Below are 24,874 nucleotides of genomic sequence, written 5' to 3'. Positions count from 1 at the left end.
GGCATATTTAATCCATGATTTTTACAATTCCTAGATCCATTTCTGCCCCTCCTGCACCGACGCCGCCTTCTTCTTCATTTGCAATTAAAGAAAAATGGAGTAGTAAGATTGAAGTTCACCTGCTTTTTTTTCCTTTGATCGAGAGAGAGATGAATTGTTGGGTGTGAGAGAGAGGCAATGATGGGTGTTAGCAAGAGTTAATTTTTTCGCCAACTCTCGACCTGCATTAAAACCTTTGCAAAATACTCTATACTCTATATTTAGTACTAGAAATTTGGAAATTAATCATTTATGCAATCCTAATTTAGGGTCAGTTCAAGTTTAGATACATCAATTAAACTTTTGAAATCTAATAGGAGTCGTTTTATAATTATGATGTTAATGTTATCATATTTTCACTGCATGACACAGGCGTGGAGGCATTTTCGTACCATACTTTGCCTGATTTATCAGAACTAGGATATTAATAATGCAGGAGTTTTTATAGAAAAAATAATTGAAATAACACAAGAAAAGAATTGATGGATTGAATCCTCAATTTAAATCCGCCAATTGGAGAAGGGATTACTATTCTATTTCAATCTATAAAAATAATTGATGTATACCTAATATTTAACCTTTTACGCAATATGACACTGTTGGGACCACCACAACCATTCACAGGCTCACAGCACATAAATAAATTCTTGGCCAATTATATTCATACTCTAAATTGCTCCATTTTGAATTTTAATACATTTAACTATTTTTCCTATAAAAATAGTACTACTCCAGGTAATTAATTTTACCTATATCTCGTGTATTTCTAGTACTATATGTTACCATTGCAAATGCATCTCATATATATAGATATAATTTTCTTGAAGACCCTTCAACGACACTCAAATTTAATAAAAATCGATGGAAAAAAGTTAGTATAGAATATATATCTCGCTTGTATGGAGCAGTACTTACTTTTAAATGAAACAGAAGTATAATGAGCTAGTAAATTGTTAGACATATTACCATTTATAGCAAAAATGAACTGCGACTCTTATTCGCGAAAAATGAAAAAAAGAGATCCCTAATCGCAATTTATTGTAAAATTTTCTATTGTATTTTACAAGGTAAGTTCCATTTTTTTACTGATGATACTTTAATCATTTTTTCTTTCTATTTTTTTTATTTTACAAATTTTGTATTAAAGTACGTTTCATCAGCTACTAAGATTATTTTTGTAGACGGATAGTATAAAAAAACTATACTGCGTATAAAAAGTTGTCAATGATTTTGGTGTGATCGGTCGATGGTTACTATGTATGGCTTGCAATAATATAGGAGTACTGAATTTATTCAACGAATATATGCATTTTTCAGAGATTCATTTCGGCTTTCGGGTAATTGGTATGACTAAAACAAATTGCATGTACCCACTCGACTTCTATTTGCAACATTATCCATTTGCTTTTCAAATTATGATGTCAATGCATGACACGTGATGGGAGGATGTATTTGTTATGAAGTAGAAACGTATCTTTCAGTCTCCTACTTCATAGATCTTCACCCATGACTAATAAATTTATATGCCTAATAACTTTACTAAAAGAGGGATGGTATTTATTTTCATAGCCATAAAAGATTGATATTACATTTCAATAAACAAGTAAAAGCTTACTGAAAATGGAATGAAAAATTAGGTTAACTATACTTATATATTTACAAAATTTACACTTCAGTTCGTTAGAAGTTGCTTCTAAACTTAAAACTTAATTTACAAAACCAGAATTATGGTAGTATACTTATTAGTCAAAGGATGACATTTAACCATTGGTTGGAGGTGTGTAACGCCGGGGGGCAAGAGTAGGGAGTGACGCCGGTGCAGAAGCATGGATAAGGAGCGGTTCCTACATATGAAGCGGAGGGGGACATGAATGAACCGAAACACACCCGAGCGAGAGGGATTCCGAGGATATGCAGGTATGAGACTGCATATTCGAGGAGAGCTTAATAGATTTGCTAGGTGCTATTTATACCAACAGAGCATCTTCTTTTCCGGCATCCATCTTATAAGAACACCGAAGTTAAGCGTGCTTGGCTTGGAGTAATTCTAAGATGGGTGACCCCTTGGAAAGCTGCCTCCAGGGAGCGTGTGAGTGAGGACAAAGCACGCTGGAAAGACTTGGGTTGGTTTGTGGATAGAAGCTGGTTTGTTACAAATATTTCTCATATAAATAAGACCGTGAATAAATATTTATATGATGTGTTATAATATGAATTAAATAAAACATATTTAGAGGGCAGTATGACGATGTGAGGGGTACCAAACGTAGGACTCCACTATCATGCTTCAATTTTTCAGTTATTTCCTTCATTTTAACAACAATGTTCCATATCACATTAAAAATTTTGTTACTAATTAATTACAGTGCTACACTATGTGGAATATAAATGTGCATTTAAATTAAGGGTGTCGAAATGGGTACCCGCAGGTATCCACACCCGATTTCGCTTAGTTTTCTCTACCCGATGCTAGCCCCGATATCACCGTGGGTAAACCCTGTGACGGGTAATCCACACTCGACCCAACGGGTACCCCGTACCCGACCCGACTCCTCATCACCTGTGATGAAGTGATCAAATGTATTAGCAACTTATATTTGTCGAGTAATTACCATGGAGTCATATCATGAGTATAATCTATTAGCAAAACATATAATCTATGAGAGAATGACAGAGAGGGGATAAGAGTTAATTGGATTTTTTAACCAAATGTATTACTCCCTCCGTCCGTATTACTTGTCAATGGTTTCCTTTTTGATCCATCTGTCAATACTTGTCTTTTTTTTGGTAATGAACCACACATTCCATTAACGCATTCCCCTCACATTTTATTATAAAACTAATATATAAAAGTAAGACTCACATCCCACTAACTTTTTTAACTCACTTTCTATTATATTTCTTAAAACTCGTGTTGGGTCAAAATGTGACATGCGAATGGAGGGAGTATGTCCAAACCCATTGTTAGTCATTCTATTTTGATCTTAAACCTTTCTTTTTTAGTTGATTCAAAATCTTTAGTGACTTTGTGTCAATTTTTTTTTATTATTTAACTTCAAGTTGGATTGCATTCCTCAATCTGAGCAATAGTTCCCACCCTATCACTTCTTAATAACTTCCTCTAATTCTCCAATTCTTATCTATGTACCTTAAGGAGGGTGGTGGATGGGGTGGGGGAAAGGATTGTTGAGGCGGGTGTTGGTTGGAGGCTGGGGGAAGGGAATGAAATAGTTGAAGTATAAAATCCTTATGTCAATCGGGTATTTTGTGGGTATATCGGATATACCCAGTAGGTTATCGGGTGTACCCGATACCCAAATTCCTCTTGTCTAGACTATCCGCACCGACCCCGATTTATTTGGGCAGCGGGTTCCAAATACCTGACGGGTATAAGGTTAGGTCCGAGGAATTACCCGATACCCGCTACCCATTTTGACACCCCTAATTTAAATTACTATTCTGATCAGTGACATAGCTATTCGCGGACGGAGGGGGAGTATGTGTTACGTGACATTCATCTTACCCAATTAATTTCCTTCCCAGTCGCATATTCGTGTTATATTAACATAGATGTTTCGTAGGAGAGTGTTATATTGTTAACTCAATACTTAATTGCTAACTATAATTAAATAATAGCCATTAGATATTCAAATCAATGGCCTATATCATCAATCCCAGAATGTCAATACGATCATCAAAAAAGTCAATAAGGGTAATTTACAACAAATTAGTTGTAATTAACTTTTGAAAAATATCTCATAACTTTAAAATGCATGTAACTTTCTCGATTTAAATTTTTTTCGCACAACATATATCAAATTAAAGATAATTTCATAAGGATTCTAACGAGATCTCACTTGCATATGTTCCGATGTCAAAATTTGAAAAAAAAATCGAAAATTTTCATAAATTTCGTTAACAGCTTTATATCAATACACGACACATAATATGTCAATACAATGTTTGTACAATGTCAATATGAAATTGTATTGACATTGTCATGTCTTTGTGTTGATGTATTTCATACGCTTTATTGACATTGTGTTTCTAAACTCTAAATTTAATAGTTGCTATTATCTTTTTAATATTAAAAAATAAAAAACGAAATTACACATGACAAATCGTAGGCCACAAGATTTCTAAAATCCTATGGTCTTAAATTAGTTGTAGTTAGCAATTAAATGATGAGTTAGCAATTGATCACTCCCTTGTTTTGTATTTGTACGTATATAAAATGTGAGTTTTGGCCTTATTTTGCAATATTTATAAATTCTAGGTATAAATTTGAATAACTAATTTGTATATTAAGTTAATAACGGCTAATTATTCACTACCTTTTAATATGAATAAATGTTACACAGCCAATGAAACGTAAATATATACTCCTATATATTTGAATTGTTACACTATTATTCAGCCAATATAATATACAGTTACACTATTATTCAGCTAATATAAAAAACGGCTAATTGATGAATCAAAAAAAGTAACCGCTAATCAATTACAATATGATGTGTGCATAAATTAAATATCATTATGAATCATTATCATTATAATAATAATAATAATATAAAATAAAAGATAGAAACATTGTAACATAAATTAAACCTTCTCTATGTAATATTTAATGACATCCGTTTTTAACTGGAAATGTTTAACTAGAACAGTCAACTATCTTATTTGTAGTATTGAATACTACATGATAACGTTTAGGAGATATTTTATGAAATTCATTTTATCATTTTAACCGTTATTTTTATTTAAATTTTGAGAAGTTAAAAAGTTTTAAAATTTTATTATAAATGTGACAAGTGAAAATTTTATGAATAAATTCTTCATTTTTTTATTGGACTATAAATACATGACATGTGGTACCCATGGGCGGACCCAAAGTGTAAGGGGGAGGGGCTTAAGCCCTCAATGAAATATTTTTTTAAACTTTTTTCTATTAATTTTTTTTTGAAATTTAGTCAAGTTTAGTGTAAGTTATAGTGTAAAAGCCCCTACAAATTATCTAAATTATTCAAAAATATACATCAAAATAAAATTTAGAAATCTCAGCCCCTATGGATGATTATTTCTGCGTCCGCCCCTAGTGGTACCTATAAATCCACCCAATCATTACGTAATTTTTATTTTCTAGATTTATCACTAAAACTTTCGATAAACTTTATTCTTTGGTTTTATCATGCGATTGAACTTTATTAGACGGTCTTCTATAAGCGTTATTTGCTAGATTGATTAACTCTCATTGAGTGTGACTTGATAGATTTGAGTAATTATCATTGTTTATGTAATTGCAGGAACTATATACACTACGTGAGTGTGGCGTTGGAGGCAATCGTTTACGCATACACTTAAAACCATTTCATGTAAGTATGAGATTTGTAGTTTATTTTGAGAATTGAGTTTGACCCGTTCGTATTTACTTCATTTCGACTATAGCTCTAAAAATTAAATATGCCTTTCGAGATAACGAAATTTGATGTCAAATCGTCAGTTCATCGAGACTAAAGAGAAAACAGGGTTAACACGTAGGCTGCGGTGGAAGTACATTTAAGAAGAAATGAACAGATGAGTGTTTATGATGTCCATTAATATAATATAAGAGCATCTCCAATGCACGGATGTCCCATTCGGACATCCACTAGGACTTCCCAAAAATACCTCCTGCCACGTCACTAGGACTTCCCATCCCACTGCCACGTCACTAGGACATCCCCTTCACAATCCTCCCTTCCCATCGCCCTTGCCACTAGGACTTCCCGCAATAAAAAAAATCACAATTATTTATAAACGTAACAGAATTATAATTTTGACAAGGAATACGGGAAAATTGCGAATGCTTCATTAAAAAAAATTACATAAAAAAAGAAAAAAAATTACATAATAAAAAAGAAAAAAATTACATAATAAAAATAACATAATACGGGAAAATTTAGACTCGGCTCACTCCGCGTTGTCCTCGTCGCCCATGCCGCCCTCGCCCTCGCCCGTGCCGCCCCCGTCGTCCCCGCCGCTAATCTCGGCGCCATCATCTCCAATGGGTGGCATCCCCAAATCGCGCCGACATCCATCGATGACATCCTTCAACATCCTTTTGTACACAGGATCTGTCGTGCAATGCCACCTATGCATGGTCCGAACCAAACTAGTCGTTATCTGCGCGCGGGCGAGACGATCGTACTCTTCTGGGGGAGCAGGGGCCTCCGATTGGACCTCGAACGACCCACTACCGCTGCAGCTTCCCCTAGCCTTCCGCTGCGCAGCCTTTTGCCCAATCGGGCGACGATGCCGGCGGGAGTCTGATTGAGGTAGCGGGGACACTTCCTCGGCTTCTGGGAGCTCGTGCGAACCAGCACTGCTGCTGTATTCACCGGAAGCGTTGATCTTCGTCTGCTTCTGCCAGTCCGATTCGACACCCCCACAAAACTTTTGGGAATCCTTCACCACGAGATAGGCCTCCCACTGGTCGAAATCTTTGAACTTCAAGGATCTGTCGGGGTACTGCGCCAAGGCACGGTTCTTCACATCCTCCTCGGACATATCGCTGGTTGCCTAGCGGAGATTGTTTTGGTAGAGGCCGGCAAATCGACTAAGCTTAGGCCTCAACCGCTCCCACTGTTTCCGGCATTGTTCGGGAACGCGACACTTTGCCCCAGCCGGTTTGTGTGTGAGGTAGGCTTCAGCGACGCGATGCCACAGTCTGTCAATATGCTGGTTAGCACCGACATAGGGATCCTCGACTATTGAAACCCAAGCCTTCGAAAGCGCGACGTTTTCCCACACGCTCCAGACCGTCCTCTTTCCCGTCTCCTCATCATCCTCCTCCTCAGCCACCGTTCGCGAGGAAGAGCCCGTGGCTTTGCCCTTGCCCTTGCCCCTGCCACTGCCCTTGCCTCTGCCCCCACATCATCGGGAGTCTCCCTGACTGGAGATAGCCCCAACTCCTCAAAAGAGAAAGTTTCCACGCCGGTGAACTGAGTCTCCGGAACAAAACTGGAGGGGGTGTCAGTAGACAACATATCGATAACCGGCCGATAGACATCGTCCGCTAGTGGTTCAGGGCCGCTGCCACCCCCTCCCCCAGGCATGGTCTGCATCATCCCCGGCATCATCCCACCCATCCCCATCATATTTGGGGTCATGCCCCCATCCCCATCCCCATCATATTTGGGGTCATGCCCCCCATCCCCGCTGCCCTGGGCATCATACCACCCATACCACTCATCCCACCCATCCAATTGTACATATTGCAGTAAGGGGACATCATACCACTCATCCCACCCATCCCACCCATACCACCCATCCTACCCATTCCACCCATCCCCGACATTGCCGGAACCGTTGTCGCATTTCCGCTAGAGTTTCCCTCCAGTTCGGCGGGAAACGTCGGAGTCTGCGACTCGCTCGTGGCGGGGGAGTTCCTGTCGTTCTCCATTAAGTAGAAATGAAATTTGTAGTAAAAGAAGAGAGAAACTTGTTAACACAAGTGGTGCGAATGAAATGAAGTTCAACGAGTCGTATATATAAAGTTTTAAAAAAAAAATTAAATACCCGACGTCCGACCCACGCCACAATGGCGGACGTCCGCCCGCCCGTCGCCCGCACGTCCGAGGACATCCGACGTCCTTACGGGACGTCCGTATCCGACTTGCCACGCCACAATGGCGGACGTCTCGGTCGCCCGTCGCGGATGTCCGACCGGACGTCCGCCATTGGAGATGCTCTAAAATTATGATTATTGTTTTGTAGCAGGGATATGGAAGTGGTCATTGGAAGTTTTGAATTACTTTATATATAATGCACATTCAATACAATTATATGAAATATGTGTATGTGATTGGTTGATTTCTAAAGTTGTCTAATTTTATTTTTTGGGATCATACATTTAAATTGTATTACACGTCTATAATTTTTAACCCTTAGAAAATATAGTTATATCTGATTTTAACTAATTAATTCAAAATATGAATTTATCGTGATGAAATTAAATCTATGCATCGCGTGGGTGTGATACTAGTGTAGATAATTTCCACGTTCAAATATTATGACAAATGTAAATGTTAGACATATGTCGCAACATGGACAAAAGTTTATAACTTTTCCAAACTAAAAAAACGAATAGTCAAATACAAACTTTCTTAATTATATTTCGAAAACCAAACTTTTAGGGTTAGGTTGTAAATTTTTAACTCGATAAAATTTCAGCCTGATTAGCCTGCAACCCGGAGTAGGGTTGACGCAAGACCCGTTAGACTGGCCAGACTAGCCTGCAACCCGGAGTAGGGTTGACCCAAAACCCGTTCTGTTTATATTTTTATTGGGCCGACCTTATTTCCTATTGGGCAGAATTTTTACTTGATCTGGGCAAAATTTATTTGTTGTCTATCTATTGCTCATTAACCATATAAATTTTCGGGTACAAAATTAAGTTGACCATTGAAATTTAATGGCTCTGTCACATTAGTATAGATATACAAGAAATTACCAAGTATTAATGTCCATATCAAAACGCAAATAACAATATTTTCTTAGAATCGAAAAATTTTGTTGAAAAATCTTTATCCTTTAATTTTAATAAGCTATCATAATTTTTTAAATCAAAACCTGGTTACATGGCTTAAATCCAAATAAAAGAATATCACCTACCCAAATATATAATTATTTTTATGTTAATAATTGTTACGTACTCAGATATGACACATTTTTTTAAGACGGTAGTAATATTGTTTATCAATTTAGCAAAGACAAAAACTCTGGGAACCAACATAATTGATTAATTGGATCTAAACTAGCAGTAGTACTACCATTTTGTAATGTTGAGGACAAGTAGCTACTAAATATAGACAGATCTAAACTAGCAGTAGTATTACCATTTTGTAATGTTGAGGACAAGTAGCTACTAAATATAGACAAATGATACTAGTACTGGTTGGATTTTCTGGATTACAAGATAAACACTATCCGGATGTAATACAACCCAAAAGAAATAATAAAGAAAATTAAACTAAAACAAAATTACAATATTGAAATCATAACAATAACACTGTAAAATAGTAAAAATAAGCCAAGTTGAGGAGGGCTTCTTTCTGCAAGACGAGATACGCTCCGGTAGTGCTCTCAGATTGGCGTGTCGTCCCCAAAGATAAAACAGGTTACGTCTCTGATGAAGCAACACCGCAATCAACAAAGCTCCGGCGAACTGGATGAAGGTGAGGGTAGAGTTTTGACATAAGAACAATGCAAGAGAGGGAGAGAGCTTATGCTTTGTATGCTTGTGAAGTGGTGTAGAGAATGCAAGAGTATGCATGTCATGCCAAGTCCAATGCATGTGGAGGTGGAGTCAAAGCACCCATTAAGGCTAATTGTAACGGTCGGCGGTTACAAACGTTACAACGTCAATCATGGAGCATGAACCTGGACGGATATACCTAGACACCTCTCACGTAGTTGTTCATTCGAGAGATGTATCTAGACGACCCGATCAATATGCACGCATTCTACGAAGCTTTCTTCATATGCTCATTTGCCACATTATTTTTTCTACGTGTCCAAAATAGATAAATAAATTAATTAATTAATTTCATATCTTCATATATCATGACATATTTTAATACATTATTTCTCACTCACCGGGAATCGGTTTAGAGAAAGTGAATATACCGCAATCATCTACTCGGAGCGTAGATCGATTATAAATTATTTAATTTTTCTTCAAAATTAAATATTCCATCACTTGAACGATCCTTCAAATTGCATTGACCGGACTACGATTCCAACAGTAGTTACTTTTATAGAATTGAAAATTTAGTTAAATTTTTTTTTATCCTTATAATAAGATATCAAAAAATTTTAAACCAAAAGCTGGTTGTATGGCCTAAATCCAAATAAAAGAATATCATTTAGCAAATAGTATATGCTAATATGCTATAACTTGAAAATGTACTGTAATTCTAGAAGCAAACTTGCTTGTGCCGAATTATATTTTAATAATGCTCTGTTCAATTTGGACTCAATTAATGTATTTCCTTTGTTCCTACATAAGCTAAATTTTCTTTTTTTCATTCATTCCACCCTTCATAGAAATAGTTTATATTCATTTATGGAAATCTTTTATCTTTCCTTTATAGTTTATCATTTATGAACCCCACACTAAAAAAAACTTATCTTTTAGGGACACAAAAATTGAGACATAATTACTATCGTTTGAAATTTTTTAAAAATAACCATAATTTATGACGCAAAAAAAAGCTTCCTTAAGTTGAGGGCAAATTATCTTAATCTTTTGCTTTTCTGTCTAATGGTTGGCATAATGTTCTTTCTTTTAATAATTTGGTCCAACCCATTACTAATACCTGATTGTGATTGATTATCTGATTCACTTTCAACTCAGTAGTCTGCTAATCACTTTTTTCAGTTGCTCCCACATTTTGAATTGGCGATGCTAAAATAGTGATCACATATTGTATGATTTGTAGGGACTTGCCTATAATGCAAAGGGATAGACTCGGTGTGTTTTATTATGATTTAGTATGTCATAAATTGTCTTTTCTTCAATGAAACAGTCTTCAGACAAAGACTGTTCTTCAATGTGAGATATATTAATACATGAACATTTTTCTTAATCAACAATATTTGCAGAATGGCTGCATAAATGCAACACAAGTACATGTAAATTCACCAGTGAAGCTCAGCGGGCGAGTGGAGTTTGCTGATTGTATGTCTCCGTTTTAGGTTTCACGACGTACTGCAATGGTATCTCTGCTGCGGCTGCTTGGTCGGGAGCAACTTCTAGAAAAGACACTTCGAACATCAATGGCTGGTATAGACACACTTCATCTTCCTTACAGTAGTATACCTGCGGATTAAAGCTTCAATGTTACTAACATACACTTCATTCACATTTCTTCAACATTTCCTTCAAACCAATATAATCAGCTATCTATCTACAATGCTTTGGACATCTAAAAGGAACTTTGATTATTATAACAGAAACTGAAGGAACTAAACAAAAGCTATAACTATTCTAAACACAGCAATTAAAGATAGGAAATACCTTGCAGAAAATTCTACACTTAGAAGGTGAAGGGGAGGATCGTTTGAACTGTAGAACCGCTGACCCTTCAGGGCTGATATTACCATCCATAGGATCGACAGATACTGCATTTTCCGGCTCAATTTCCACGCTGAATTTACTTTGTGCTTCCTAGACATGCATGGAAGTGTAAAGTGTGGAACAACAAGAACAGAATATTATAGAATATGAACATCAGAATATACTATCCACATATTTAAACGAGAGAGAGGGACAAAGCGAACCTTTGAGAAATGGTAGCCTTCTAGTATCCGTATTTCCAGACGTAGTCTGCCCTCATTGATGGAACCACCATCAATGACTACGGTCTCCGTGTCAGATGTGGCTCTCCTCCTTAGACGGCGTGGTGATTTTGATTTTGGAGTAGGAGGTTGGACGCCTTTGAGCTCCAGAGTAAGAAGTGCTGGTACTTTCTTGTTCAGGTCCAAGTACCTTATTAAGCTATTATTTGTATCAGCTATGAGTAATCTTCCTGTAAACAATGTCAAATATAAGGTTTCTTGAAGTATCAGCTATGAGGTGAAAACATAAGTTCAAGCTGTGGAAGAAGAAAGACGCATTCGATCCAAACCACAAAATACTCACACTATTTTCACATCTAAACCATCATCCAATCTATTTTGAAAGATTAATTTTAAAATTTCAATCAAAAAATTGTAGAAAGCCTGTAGTACAATACTAACAACCCTTCTTTCGACTGAGTTTGCAGCAGAGAAATTACCATTTCCAGCTTCGACGAGTCCGGAAGGCTCAGAAAGCTGCACATTTAGAATATATCAGCGATAATGTTTCAAGGGACAAAACAAACCGTCAGGGTGACGCTAATAGTATACATGTATATTCAAGCATATAATTAATTTAAAGACTTCTAGGTTGAATTAGGATCATTTTAATGTTAGACTCGGTGCTCAATAGTTTGAATGATTCCTATTACCTACATATGAGGATAACAAAAGATCAAAGTATAATGTTCACAATCATTCGTATTCATCTCATATACCTTATTCTAAGGGTGCGTTCATTTTGGTTGTAAGAAAAAACAAGGCCTCACCCTTTAAATTCCTCCTTTCTATTCCATACTCCCACTCATTCTTATTCCCCATTTCACTCCACTGAGGAATAAAAGCCTAAAAGGTGGCATTATAAAAGCCTTATACCACATTTTTAAACCTTATCTGTTTTGAATGATAAAAGCCTAAAAGGTGGTATAAGATTATAAAATCCTCCCCTGGTATAAAATTATACATTGCCCAAGGGAAAATGTGTTGCCCGAAATTGTAGACAGTCTGTACAGATTTTTTAATACGTCAAACAAACAAGGTATAAGGTAGTGAATGGAGTTTATCCCTTCCTTATACCCATTGCAGTTTAGGGTCATGAAAAAGTAATATCTGCAGTAACATGTGCATTTAAATTAAACAAATACTGAAGAGCTAAATAAAAGCTTCTTTTCAACCTGGGCTTCCAGAACTGGTCCATCCTTGAATCCAGCCTTCCCGGTGCCAGCTAATGTAGTGACTCTTTTACTAGCTAAATCCAGCTTCTTAATCTGCAACGTAAATTAACAAGCTGAGGGTGAACTTTATTCTAAAATAAAATAGTAGAATAGCACTCTTACACCTATAAAGCTCATGTTCCTATCATCTTCTTATGCAGTTAAGTTACCTTGTGGTTATAAGAATCTGCAATATAAATATGACCACTGCCACAAAATACTCCCAAAGGATGCTGAAGAAGTACTTCGGAACCTACTCCATCATTGTCTCCAAACTGCAACAAATAACAAAGTGAAGTTAACAAATATGTTTACCTTTTGCATATATAGTGCTAGATTATAAACTTTGAGTGGGTAGAAGAAGTGCCTTGAACAAATTGTCTGAGAATATCGGATCCCCACCAGCTAGTAACCTTGACCCTCCTGTTTTTAGATCTAGTGCTCGAATTGAGCTACTCTCACTATCAGCAATGTATGCTTCCTTTAAATCTACCAAACGAAACGAGTACAAATATTCAACATTTACAATTGATCATATAAACCATAGCAGTTCACCAATAACAATATGCAGCTAATTTTGATGTGTCAACATGTACCAGGTGACAATGTGATTCCAGACGGTTGAGCAAATGAAGTGTTTCCAGAACTGTATCAGCGTATTAAAGAACTCACAGTCAGCATAAATGTTGGAATAAATGAATAATCCCAGAAAGCACAGATATTGTGCAAGATAAGAATCACACAAGTATGAAAAGTATGATGCTTCTATGCTTCACGGGGAAAATTTTTAGCCTAAAGCAAGTTAGATATTCATTGAAAACTATGATAATTATCACTATCAAAGCATATCATCACTAACTGTTTAGGCAATGGCATTACGCGAACAAGTGACTAAAGATGAAAATAAACACTGGTCTCGGATTCTATAGTCATAGTCATAGACTAGTGAAGATCCATATTTGCTTGTGAAAACTGTATAAAATGTCATGACAACCCAGCTCGTTACACCTAATATGAGGCGAATTCATGTCATTTTTCAGTTCAGAAGCCTAACTTCAGCATAACTGCAACACATCTTTTACCTCGAACCATTCAAATTTCTTTCATAGCCGTCACCACTAAAAGTTCTAGTAGTTCCATCTGGTGCATGTGTCCAAATTTGATGCTGGCCGGCCATTGCAATGTAAACCATATCGTTTACAGGATCAAAGCAGACATCCCAGGGTGAATTAAGGAGCTGAAAATATAAGAATTTAAGAATGTCAAGCCATGCAGTGAGCTTATCATTTCAGTCTCTTCTGCTAATTAAGTTCACAATCAAAAGATTAAAAACATCGTATAATAAAATCTTCATATCATAACATTGTCATATGATCAAGTACTGTCTGTGAATAATACAATAGAAAATCTTGCCTGGGATGTTCCAGATCCTCCTCCCTGGTAGTCAGAACCCTTTTTTCCATTTCCAGCAAGTGTTTGCACGGTCTCATTGACGAAATCAATCACCCTAAAGAATACAAAGGAAAATGCATTCAGAATGCAGAAAGCTTAAAAAATTTCCAGGGGGTAACTGCTACCTTAGAGCGTGATTTTCAGTGTCAGCTACATATAAGAGATTTTTCTTTGCATTATAGGAAAGTCCCTACAAATCAAACAAAATGTGATCACTGTTTCAGAATCGCCAGATTCAAAACGTACGAGTAACTGAAAAAGTAGATGAGTGTTAAAAGAATAAAAATACTATTACCTGTGGGCGGTTGAACATGGCATCATCAAAGTTACCATCACGAAAGCCCTCTTCTCCAGAGCTTCCAATTTGCATTTTGAAGTTACCATCAAGATCAGTGACTACCTGAAACCAATCAAGACTCGAATAGGTATTCTCAGTCTACGCGCATCTCCACAAGCTTTGGCTTCCATTGAAAATAATAAGATAATGTGTGCTGAGAATAAATGATGTGGCCCCTGGCAATATCACTTTATGAAAATGAAGATAAGCTATGCAGCTTAGGATGTGTTTTAAAAGCTAAAATTTCTAGAAAATGCTGAAACTTTATATATTTTCCTGCTGATTTTTCATCCAAGTATAATCAACTGTACATCACCGAAAAAAGTTTTTAAAAAAAGCAATACAAAGATGAATGTGATGGTTTTTTAATGATACCAATTGAATGATGCATCTCACTCTTGGAAAAAGCAAACAAATGCACTAGTGTAATTGCTAGCCTTTTGAGACACGATTATAGAAGCGGAATCACAAAGAGAGGAAGAAGCCTTCCCTTTTACAAAGACAAGGAGATTAGGGTAGATAATGGACACTTACTATGCGGTTGTGGTTGCTGTCAGAAATGAAGAGCCGGTTATTGAGAACATCAACCTCCAATTTACCAGGAAATTTCAATGGGGATGTCAATAATCGAGGATCATTGTCCTTTTCCAAACTCAAAGGAAGAGGTCTGTTGTCCAATACTTTCTTACTACCATAATATAGTAATGCTGCTTCAACCAAATCATAGAGATCCTTGCGAAGGAAAGTATATACAAAGTTAATGCTGTTTATATCATGCAGTACTGAGTATAATATATTTGATCAGCAAATGAACCTTATTTTAAAGTTACAACGATGCCTAATTGTGATAAACTGTAGAAAGTATATACATTCTGGAACAACAATATTATACAATCCAAAACGGAAATGCAGTGATTTCTAATGGGTACAGACCCTAGATGGATAAACTCAGAAACAATAGCAATGAAACAACATGAACATAATATCTGCTCTACATAAGCTTAATAGGAAAAGAGAAACAAAGACAAGAAACAAACCAAATTATTAGCAGACTACTGAGTTGAAAGTGAATCAGATAATCAATCTGTATTAGTAATGGGTTGGACCAAACTATTAAAAGAACATGATGCCAACAATTAGACAATCATATAACTGAATTAAGCCCAAAACTGAACAGATGCAAGCATAGTTATCTCTTTCCTATACATACACATCAGCACTAGAAAGTTTAGAGACAAATATGCCAGAGGTAAAGAGAAAAGGATGAATTATCTTTGCGTTACTCTATGCATAAGTGATTACCTTCCGGCGACCCTCACCAGATACTTGTGCTATAAGCTTCCCGTTTGGCCCAACAATGGCAAATGTAGGCCATGAGTTTATACCCAATTCTCTCCACAAATACATATCACCATCATTCACCACCTGAGTCAGTTTCAAAAAGTAGCACAGTGACTGATCAAAATATGATTGGCCTTTCCAGAAAGCCGATTATGCATAGATAGGCATGAATATATTTACATAGAGGTCAGTGGTGTTGGATTGATTGTGGTGATAAAACTTGATCCACCTAGACCTTATTTTTCTTTCATATGTTGTTACTCCCCTTTTATACTATTCGCATCTCTATTCTTGGCCAGTATGGCTGCTGCTACCACTTCCACCAACAATGCAACAAACCACTTTCTTTGGCTTAATTCTTCTTTTTTCATTTCCCTTCGTTTTCACCTTTTTTGAGCTTTTTAATTTTTATGTACATTCCTTTTTCCCATTAGGAGTTTCTGGGTGGTGGTATTTAACCCTGAATGGAATAAAGAATCAGCAACCAGTAATATAAACTATAGCTTATTTCTGCTTAATTAAGGATCAGCTATAGAATTCTAAAAAAGAGGGATCAGATATAGAAAGTAACCTTAAAGTGTCACTTTATATTTGTAAAAATTATATGCTTGTATAATGTTGATCCAAATGTCTTATTTGGCACCTTTACATATTTGGAATCGGAATGCGCAAAGTATTAGGCCCTTCTCGGTATGATGGAATGCAATGTGATTCCTACTTCCATGCTATTCATTTGCTTGGTATGATGGAATGAAGGAGGGAATGAAATAAAAATGCAAAGAATTGTCATTTCATTCCATTCCTACCTTTATTCCTTTCCACTCTCATTCCATTCCATCATACCAAGAAGGGCCTTACTACTTCATCTTATTGGTAATAATCTTCTAAATTCTCCATGCTCCTGACTTTGTTAAGTTAGATGGTCCTGCCTAAGTCACACTGTATAAATTTAATAGCCAATAAACAGTCAGGTGAATGCATAAACATACCGGGTGAGTGATTCCATATCTTAAAACTGCATTTCTAATAGCCTCCAAGTCTTTCTCATTATCAAACTTGGCAGAGTGAACTCCTACTACAGCAAACTGCAATAACCATATATTACTCACAACATTTACAAACCATGACATAATAAAGTTATAAACAACATGGGAATTCATTATCATGAAATAATTTATAGATTGTATCTTCTACATAACTTTAGACGGTGAACACCAAATGACATGTGGGCAGGAATGCACATAAAATTTCCAAGTGTGAAACAAAGAGATAGACAAAGAGATCCATAATCGACTTGGTTATGTTCTGATATCGTGTAGAAATGAGTCACTCACCCCCTTAAAAGGCCTCATAAGGGGGGAAGGTTATTTACTCATATATAGATTAGACAAGATCCTTGCCAAGTTGATATGGAATAAGAAATGGGAGTTTCAACAATAACTAAAACTGATGGACATAATCACCTTTTGCTGAATAGAGGTTATATTAGTGGAGGACAACATTTTCCATTTATATAAATTATCAAGTGATTAAAAAATTTGAAAGAAAAGAAAGGAACTTGAATTTGAGAGAGAACATAAATGAAATCAACATAAAAGCAACTCTTGAACCAGATAACTTTCACCCCGATCAACTATAACGTAAATAAAACAATTAGAGAAATAATAAGAAATAAGAAAAGAAAGAAGAAAAAGATCATACCGGCGCATCTTTATATTTTCTCTCAAGAAACTCAAGATCTGGTAAGACATGCATGCAGTTTATGCAGCAATAGGTCCAAAAATCGAGAATAACCACTTTTCCTATCAAATCCTGTCCGATAAAAGGATTTCATCAGAAGTAGCACTGTGTACTTGATCTCCACTTGCTTCTACTATCTAAGCGGGCGTATAGATTGGAACATATTTTCTTTTCAAGTGAACCTATTCAATCAGGTCAGACTAAAAGTAAAAAAGCACTTAATAGTGCACAGATATACCCTTTGTAGTTGAAGGGGAGCCGTGTTTAGCCAGTCTAGCTTAGATGGAAACTCCGGCACAGTTGTTGCAGTTCCCCTTATATAACAAAAAGTAGCATGCGTCAGTTTGAACAAGTATCTTAAAAATTTATTTACAAAATCAAAGTTCTATATACCTTTTCTCCAGATCAGATATGTAGTTGACAAACTGTTGGATTCTATCATCACGAGATTCTTCTGCAACCAATCAAAAGGGACTAGATTGTATTTTTTTTATCTCATAATCAACAGCGAAAAACATACGATCAAAAGGATGATGAAATTAACAAAAGTTTATTGATGATAGACCTTTTTTGGGTCCAAAAGAAGGACTGCCAGCCCCAAATAATGAATTCCAGATGGCTTTTGGAGATGCATACTGCATAGCCTGCATAGACATGAAAGCTTGCAAAGATACATCTTTAATTAAACTAATGAAGCATAGGTAATCAATTTCCCAAGTTGCATTTTTTTTATAAAAGTAGTATACCTTACGGTTTGTGACAATAAAGGCAACGCAAGAAAGAGCGATTCCCAAACTTCCATATCTCAAAATATTACGCCGAGAACCCTGAAACCTGTCAAAGAATCATTCTACAATTCAAGTAGTAACGGACTGAATGGTCCTTTTTACACTACTCACTACTGATAGCATTTAAAGTTCATCATGAATAACTGGTAAAGTGAAAAACATGTGATGAGTATGAAGAAGAGACCAAACAAATTTGAAGTCAGGTGCTAATTTACTTTATAGACAAAATAAAAATGTACAGTCATTCAATTCAGTAACTAAAATAGGCAATCATGACTAATAGCAGAGTCAGATATCTACTGAGGCCTTCTGGCCACAACAAATTGGAACATAGCATTCCTAATGTCCAAGCCTAGATCTTTTTCTAGCAAACTCTATGAGAGTAAACAAAATTGCATTTCCCAATAATAGGTTTCTAACTAGTTTAAGAGGTCGTCTAGATATTGCAGTTCCTATGCAAAAACCAAATTGATAAATAGAACCTTACCCTCCAAATGAGAAGATTGGATCTGCCATAGAATCTTTACCCTGAAATGCTTCACTTTCTTTACTGTACAAATCGGACAGACTTTGTGTGGAAGCACTATTGTTTTGAGAAGGTTGCCTCTCTGGATCTGCAATATTTCTTGTCATTAGATATTGTTTTGCATCAGAAATTTTCAACATCAAGCACCAATGCTATTGCAGAAAGTGTATGGCTAAGAGAATTTACCCTTGATCGTCTGAAAGAAAGAACGAAGTTTATAGCAACAAAAAAGCATAAACAGTGAAAACAAATTTTTTATTCATCAAAATGGATAAAATCTGTCAAGTACATGGGACTTTATATGAAATATGTTTCAGATCTTATACAAGAGGAGTCTCAGCCTAGTTCATCATTTATGATGCAAAATGGAAATTATGTGTACTTCCACAACTACATACTATGAGAATCAGAGCCACCATTAAGAATATCATCAAGGGAAATATCTCCTATCTCCCTCCTGATAAGTGATGGACCAGCAGCCCTCAAAGTATCTTCAGCTAATGTCGTTGTAACAGCTATACATCTGCAAGCACACCAAATTCTCTTAAAACCCATAAATTTATCAAAATGAGAAAGAGAAGAGGAAAGGGGGTGACATTCAATTGATGGTCAGCAAAAAGAAAGAAAGTAGAGACCAATGCTCAACATTAAACTGATACATTTGAATAATATGATAATGCTTTATAACCTCTAGACAACAGAGTTAGGGTCCAAACCCTTCCCCACACCTACTTTCCTCTTATCAAAGAGGTCAAACTGTTAATCACACATAAACCAAGAACAGATATATAAAAAATATACAAAACAAAACAAGAAAACAAAAGTAAAAGAACAAACTACAAGATAGTCATAATAAGATAGAAACTCTAAACAGGAGATATCCCTCCATCAACAGCATGGGTTTTAATAAAATGGTTGGTGGTGTGTGAGTGCCGAGTGGAGAAATGGTCCTGCTTTAAAAGTTTGGTAAGTATTGTGAGTCGTGCACGGACCTAATAGAGGGAAAAAAAGCAGTGGTGAAACCAGACCAATTGCAGAACAAGCTGTCTAACAAGGTGGGGCAATCATTATTGATTTGTTCTTATAGAATGTGACTGTACCCAGCATATCCTGGTTCCTTTGGTTTTAAAGGAAAAAGCAAGCACTTGAAAACCTAGAGGACTTTGCAAATAAAGTCTGAGATACAGTAAGGTCGTACCACTTGCTGTTGGGTGTCAAACTAAAAACATTTCAAACTTCTCTGTGCTTTTTACACTGTTATAATGTGGAGCATTTAGTCATACTTTTCCATACATTAATTGGTATAGCCCAACCTATTACAACATGCTGTACTTCAAAAATCTCATTACATATGATAATTTGAAAACAGAACAAGACAAAAATTTGGCATGTGAAGTGAAATTATAGACTTACATCAATGTACTCAAATGCAACAAAGAGAACCCTGCAGGAAGAGTTGGGAGCAATGCTGAACAATCCAAATGATAAATATGCCACAAATCCTTACCTCATGCCAGCAGATTTTGCAGCTTGAATTCCTGCTAATGCATCTTCAATCACAAGGCACTGCACAAAGATTCCCGCCATCAGTCTAAGTTCTGGCAATCTTTTCATACTGGGCAAGCCCTCAATATTTATATTTCAAAAGGATCAACGAGTTTTTACAGCGAAGTGCAGTAACTAGATATTTTACAATGTACAGATATCTGAAATGTCCAAATAACTATTAGATGATAACAGTGAACTTAATAGCTTAGATCACTAAACCATGACTCCAATAATGTCCAATAAGAACTAAGAACAAGAACAAAAGGACAGCCCCGACACCCAAATAAATAACTAAGAATAAGAACCAAAGGACAATAGCCACCAAGAAAGGAAGTTATAGAAGCAGTGAAGCACACCTCATTTGTTGGCACATCCAATATCTTTGATGCAGCTAAGAAAATATCAGGGGCAGGTTTCAAGTTTTCAAATGCATCCGCAGACACAATAGCATCAAACCTGTTCATGTAACAGAAACAGAACAGACTCACAGCCTGGAAATGGTATAATCACATAAAAGTTTTAAAATCATTACATGATGAATATGTCAGTAGCCATCACAAGTGCCTTGCATTATTTAAATGCTCAATTCTGCGATGGTTCTACTGACTAATCATTATTTGCATATGGTCATTACGATACACTATGTCCAAGTATTCACACAGTTGTATTAACACTCATATGGAGCTAGAGTTTAGAATAATAATGATATTGATTAAAATGCCTAGGATGAATAACATTCCTGCCATTAAAAGAAGTTCAAGCTCAAATGAGTCTTGAGACAAAGTTAACATTCTTTCTCTCTGTTAGTACAACCTTTTCTCCATTGTTACTTCAAGATTGCTTTTCACCGTGTAAACAATGTTATCAAGATTTTATAACTAAACTCACATTGATAATTGCAAACCAGCAGCTGCTAAATTGGCATCAACCTTGATACGGTCAGCACTAGATGCAACAGCAACTTTAAGGCATTTGGTTTTACACTGTTATTCAATAGCAGTAAAATTCAACAGCAAATAAAATTTTGAAAATGAGCAATAAAATGCTTTGGTATACCTGCTCTACAAGTTCGTATGCACCAGGGAAGCCTATGCCAGAATTTGGCCTTGCATACTACAAAAAGTTAAATGCTTTAATCAAATCAAACTGATTATCAATATAATGAAACGGGTAAATAAATGAATCGCATGAAATTATTTTGAATCACCTTATCCAGATATATCTCAAAGAATCTCTTCTTTGCTGACTCGGGATTAAATCCCTCCACGCCCTTCACAGAAGCAACACCTCCCAAAAATTTAGCTTCACCTGATTCAAATTAATGGACCACATCTTAAAAAGTATCTCTAGAGATTGCACATTGATAAGATGAGACATAGAAATTAGTGGAAACAAAAACATGAGATTACCTACCTGTGCCCATGAAAGGCACGAAGTCTTCAACAGTGACTTGAACTCCCATCTCCGCGAAAACATCGACTGCCGCCAACCTCGAGAGCTCCTCGCTGTTACACAGCACCCCGTCCATGTCAAACAGCACCGCCGACACTTTCCCCCATTCGCTGCTGCCGGTTTCCTGCGGGTTTCTCTCTTCCAATCTCACGCACGCCTTCACCGTTCTTCCAATCGTTCTCCTCCCACATAAATTCGAAGATTTATCCTTTCTGTGCAACTGATTTTCGAGAAATTTTGATTTGGAGTTAAAGAAGCACAGATTTGTGAAGTGGGTTCTTGAACTGCATAGTGAAAAGGGGGTTGGAACTAGTCTCAAGGCCATCGATCAGGGAAGGAGAGTGATTGAGTTTGGTTTATGGTGGTAGGGAGTTGGAGTTGAGAACCTTATCGTAACATGCATAATTCTGCAATATAACTGTTGGAAGATTTTCTCTCATTTTTTCCCTCCCTTATTTTTTCTGGTGTCGAATTTTTCAGCATCAATACTGCCGTTATATCTAACGGAATTATTCACTAATGTCAGTACTTATTTCTGTGAGGCGGTTTCCGTTATATCTAACGGAATTATTCACTAATGAGTAATGTCAGTACTTATTTTTGGGGTAAAAAGAAGTGAGAAAATAGTAGTCTTCCATAATCATTAATCAATTAGTCGGCTTTTCCCAAATCTATACGTAGACAAAATGGGAATTTTGAAGATAATTTAATAAAACTGATTTTTGTAGATGAATTTATACGTCCTATATGGCAGTTTCAGATATAGATGTGGTAGTTACCATAATTTGCCTCTTATACTCATTTATGAAAAACAAATTTCGAAACTTACATAATTAGTTATTTGTAAATCATAATGAATAAAAATATGTATTTATAATTTGCATACAAAAGAGAAGAAAATTAATTAACTATGCATCTTTATAATCCTTTTGTCCATTGCTAAAATAGTCTTGGTTTATAAATTTGCTAAAGTGCGAAAGGTAAAAAAAATAAGTGTTGTGAGTGAATTACTTTTTGTAACTGAAATAATATGAACTTAATTCAATGTATATGATGCCAAAAAAATACTAATATTTAAATATATTTTTGAATTTGCACACAGTTGTTTAAAGGCTTTTAATGACTCAAGTAATTTTAACGCTAAAAAATATGTGTATTTTTGAATTATTACGGCTATACACATTTGGCCTATTTTTAAAATGTTGTTGCAATTCATTACAATTAGAATGTAAATAATGAACATGAAATAATTAAATTTATACCACCTGTTTTTTACCCACTTAATCATATGCGGCTTAATTATGATGAGAAATGATAAAAAAAATAATTAAATCACAGTCGCGGTCGCTCACGCACTGTCGCGCAGCATATCATTTCTCTAATTATGATATAGTAAGATTTATTTTCACTTTAAATCAAATCAATTTAACCGGTTCAACCGTTTAAACTATTAATTGATAGCTTTGTTAATGTTCATACCAGGTTTTGCAGGTATTTGAGTTTAAATTCTAATACTGTTCTGGTATTGGTGTTTCGATTATATAGAAAAATCAACCACAAAGTAAAGTAGTCAGCCAGCAAACCTAGCTAGTCTAGATATGATATTCTAATTTAACCTCTAATCATGATTTGAGATAGTATTTTGATTGTAAATTGAGTAATAGTGCTTTGATTCTAGTTGAGCCCGGAAAAAAAATCGTCCACGTCATTTTATTATTATTATTATTATTAGATGTGGCAGTGACGTTTAAACAAAAAGATAGGCCACGCACCAATTAAAATCGAACATTGTTTTTAGTTCAAAACTACAAAGCGGTTTTTCGTCGATACATTCATTGCCCATGCACTAACTCCATACAGAGTAATGACATCGCTCCCGACTTCGATTCATCTTCATTCGACAGTTTAACTTGAGCATCAAATTAGGTCCAGATCAAAAGTCTCTTAAACAACAAACCCTTTTATCTTCTGCACTATATGCATTTGTATATGAAGCATTCAATCATTATAAATAGGATAGTAATGCAATCACCATCACTATCACTATCACTATCACTAAATCAAAACAGAAATGTCTTCAATTTCGTTGAACCCTAGAACCTCCAAATACCATGTCACCTTCGCCGGAACAACCATCGAGACCACCGTCACCGACAAGGCCCACATCGCCTCCGACTGGGTCCGCGAGATCACCGCCCTCCACGGCACAAGCCCCGCGGTGGTCGGCCTCGATGTCGAGTGGCGGCCCCATCACGTCAGCTACATGAGCAACAAGTCCGCTACACTCCAGCTGTGCATCAACGACAAATGCCTCATCATGCAGCTCTTCTACATGGACCAAATCCCCCAATCAATCAAGGACTTTCTCCTCAGCCCTAATTTCACGTTCGTAGGGATCGAGGTCGAAGACGATGTGAAGAAGCTGAGGAACGAGTACGGGCTGGATTGCCTCAAGAGCAAGGACATTCGGGCTGCAGCTAAAGCCCGCTGGCCTTACAGGTTTAGGCGGCCCGGGCTGAAGGATCTTGCGAAGGAATTGTGTGGGCTCAACATGTTGAAACCGAAGCATGTGTGCATGAGTAATTGGGAGGCTAGAGTGCTCAGTGAAGCTCAAGTTGAGTATGCTTGCATTGATGCTTTTGCTTCTTTCAAAATTGGGCATAAGCTCACTTTCGAGGTTTAATTCTTTGAGTATTATCATATGTATTTCCTTTTTAAAATATACCAGCCTAAATAAGAGCTGGAGTTTGGACTATTAATTAAGAATGATGCTTATTTTATTTAAATGTTGCTCAATTATTTAAATGATCGTAAAAGCTAAACCATTAGAAGCATTTTTGTATATGCAGGACAGCTAGCATGTTTTTTGTATGGATAGGAAATGGAACCGATCAAATGCAAATTCACATTGGGATTGGATTGTATCCCAACATAAGCCTACATGCGTAGGATGTCTAATTGAGCATGCATTCCCCGATTAAATTATGGTTACGAGACATTATACATTTTTTTTACTTTCACTCTCCAATTACCAGTTTAGACAGTAAACAAATAGTAA

At 36.2% G+C, this 24,874-nt stretch overlaps 2 protein-coding genes across 3 annotated transcripts; one reads left to right on the top strand and one right to left on the bottom strand.

Moving 5' to 3' along the window:
* Positions 1 to 10,531: 10,531 nt before the first annotated feature.
* On the bottom strand, positions 10,532 to 22,260 carry LOC121748926 (protein SUPPRESSOR OF QUENCHING 1, chloroplastic). Of its 2 annotated transcripts, none has more exons than XM_042143510.1 (28): positions 21,778 to 22,260; positions 21,572 to 21,672; positions 21,421 to 21,477; positions 21,253 to 21,347; positions 20,721 to 20,820; positions 20,324 to 20,382; positions 19,215 to 19,339; positions 18,778 to 18,904; positions 18,249 to 18,336; positions 18,069 to 18,163; positions 17,896 to 17,958; positions 17,741 to 17,816; positions 17,464 to 17,574; positions 16,752 to 16,847; positions 15,724 to 15,846; positions 14,956 to 15,153; positions 14,380 to 14,484; positions 14,210 to 14,274; positions 14,046 to 14,139; positions 13,715 to 13,869; positions 13,229 to 13,278; positions 13,000 to 13,121; positions 12,803 to 12,907; positions 12,594 to 12,686; positions 11,859 to 11,895; positions 11,362 to 11,609; positions 11,099 to 11,248; positions 10,532 to 10,900 (listed from the first exon to the last, which is right to left on the bottom strand). In XM_042143510.1, the coding sequence occupies exons 1-28, from the start codon at positions 22,139 to 22,141 to the stop codon at positions 10,733 to 10,735; spliced, it is 3,270 nt and encodes a 1,089-aa protein (XP_041999444.1). In that variant the 5' UTR covers positions 22,142 to 22,260; the 3' UTR covers positions 10,532 to 10,732. The 2 variants fall into 2 exon arrangements, with proteins under 2 accessions (XP_041999444.1, XP_041999453.1); XM_042143519.1 differs by having other exon boundaries at positions 17,896 to 17,956; positions 18,068 to 18,146.
* Positions 22,261 to 23,887: 1,627 nt separating this feature from the next.
* LOC121783012 (Werner Syndrome-like exonuclease) lies at positions 23,888 to 24,499 on the top strand. Its single transcript, XM_042181083.1, has one exon. It carries the CDS (start codon positions 23,888 to 23,890, stop codon positions 24,497 to 24,499), a length of 612 nt encoding a protein of 203 aa, XP_042037017.1.
* The last annotated feature ends 375 nt before the right edge of the window (positions 24,500 to 24,874 follow it).

Source organism: Salvia splendens, chromosome 1 (assembly GCF_004379255.2).
Source record: "Salvia splendens isolate huo1 chromosome 1, SspV2, whole genome shotgun sequence".
Taxonomy (NCBI): Eukaryota; Viridiplantae; Streptophyta; class Magnoliopsida; order Lamiales; family Lamiaceae; genus Salvia; species Salvia splendens.
Note: the sequence above shows the minus strand (reverse complement) of the source record. Positions and strands in the feature narration are given on the sequence as shown.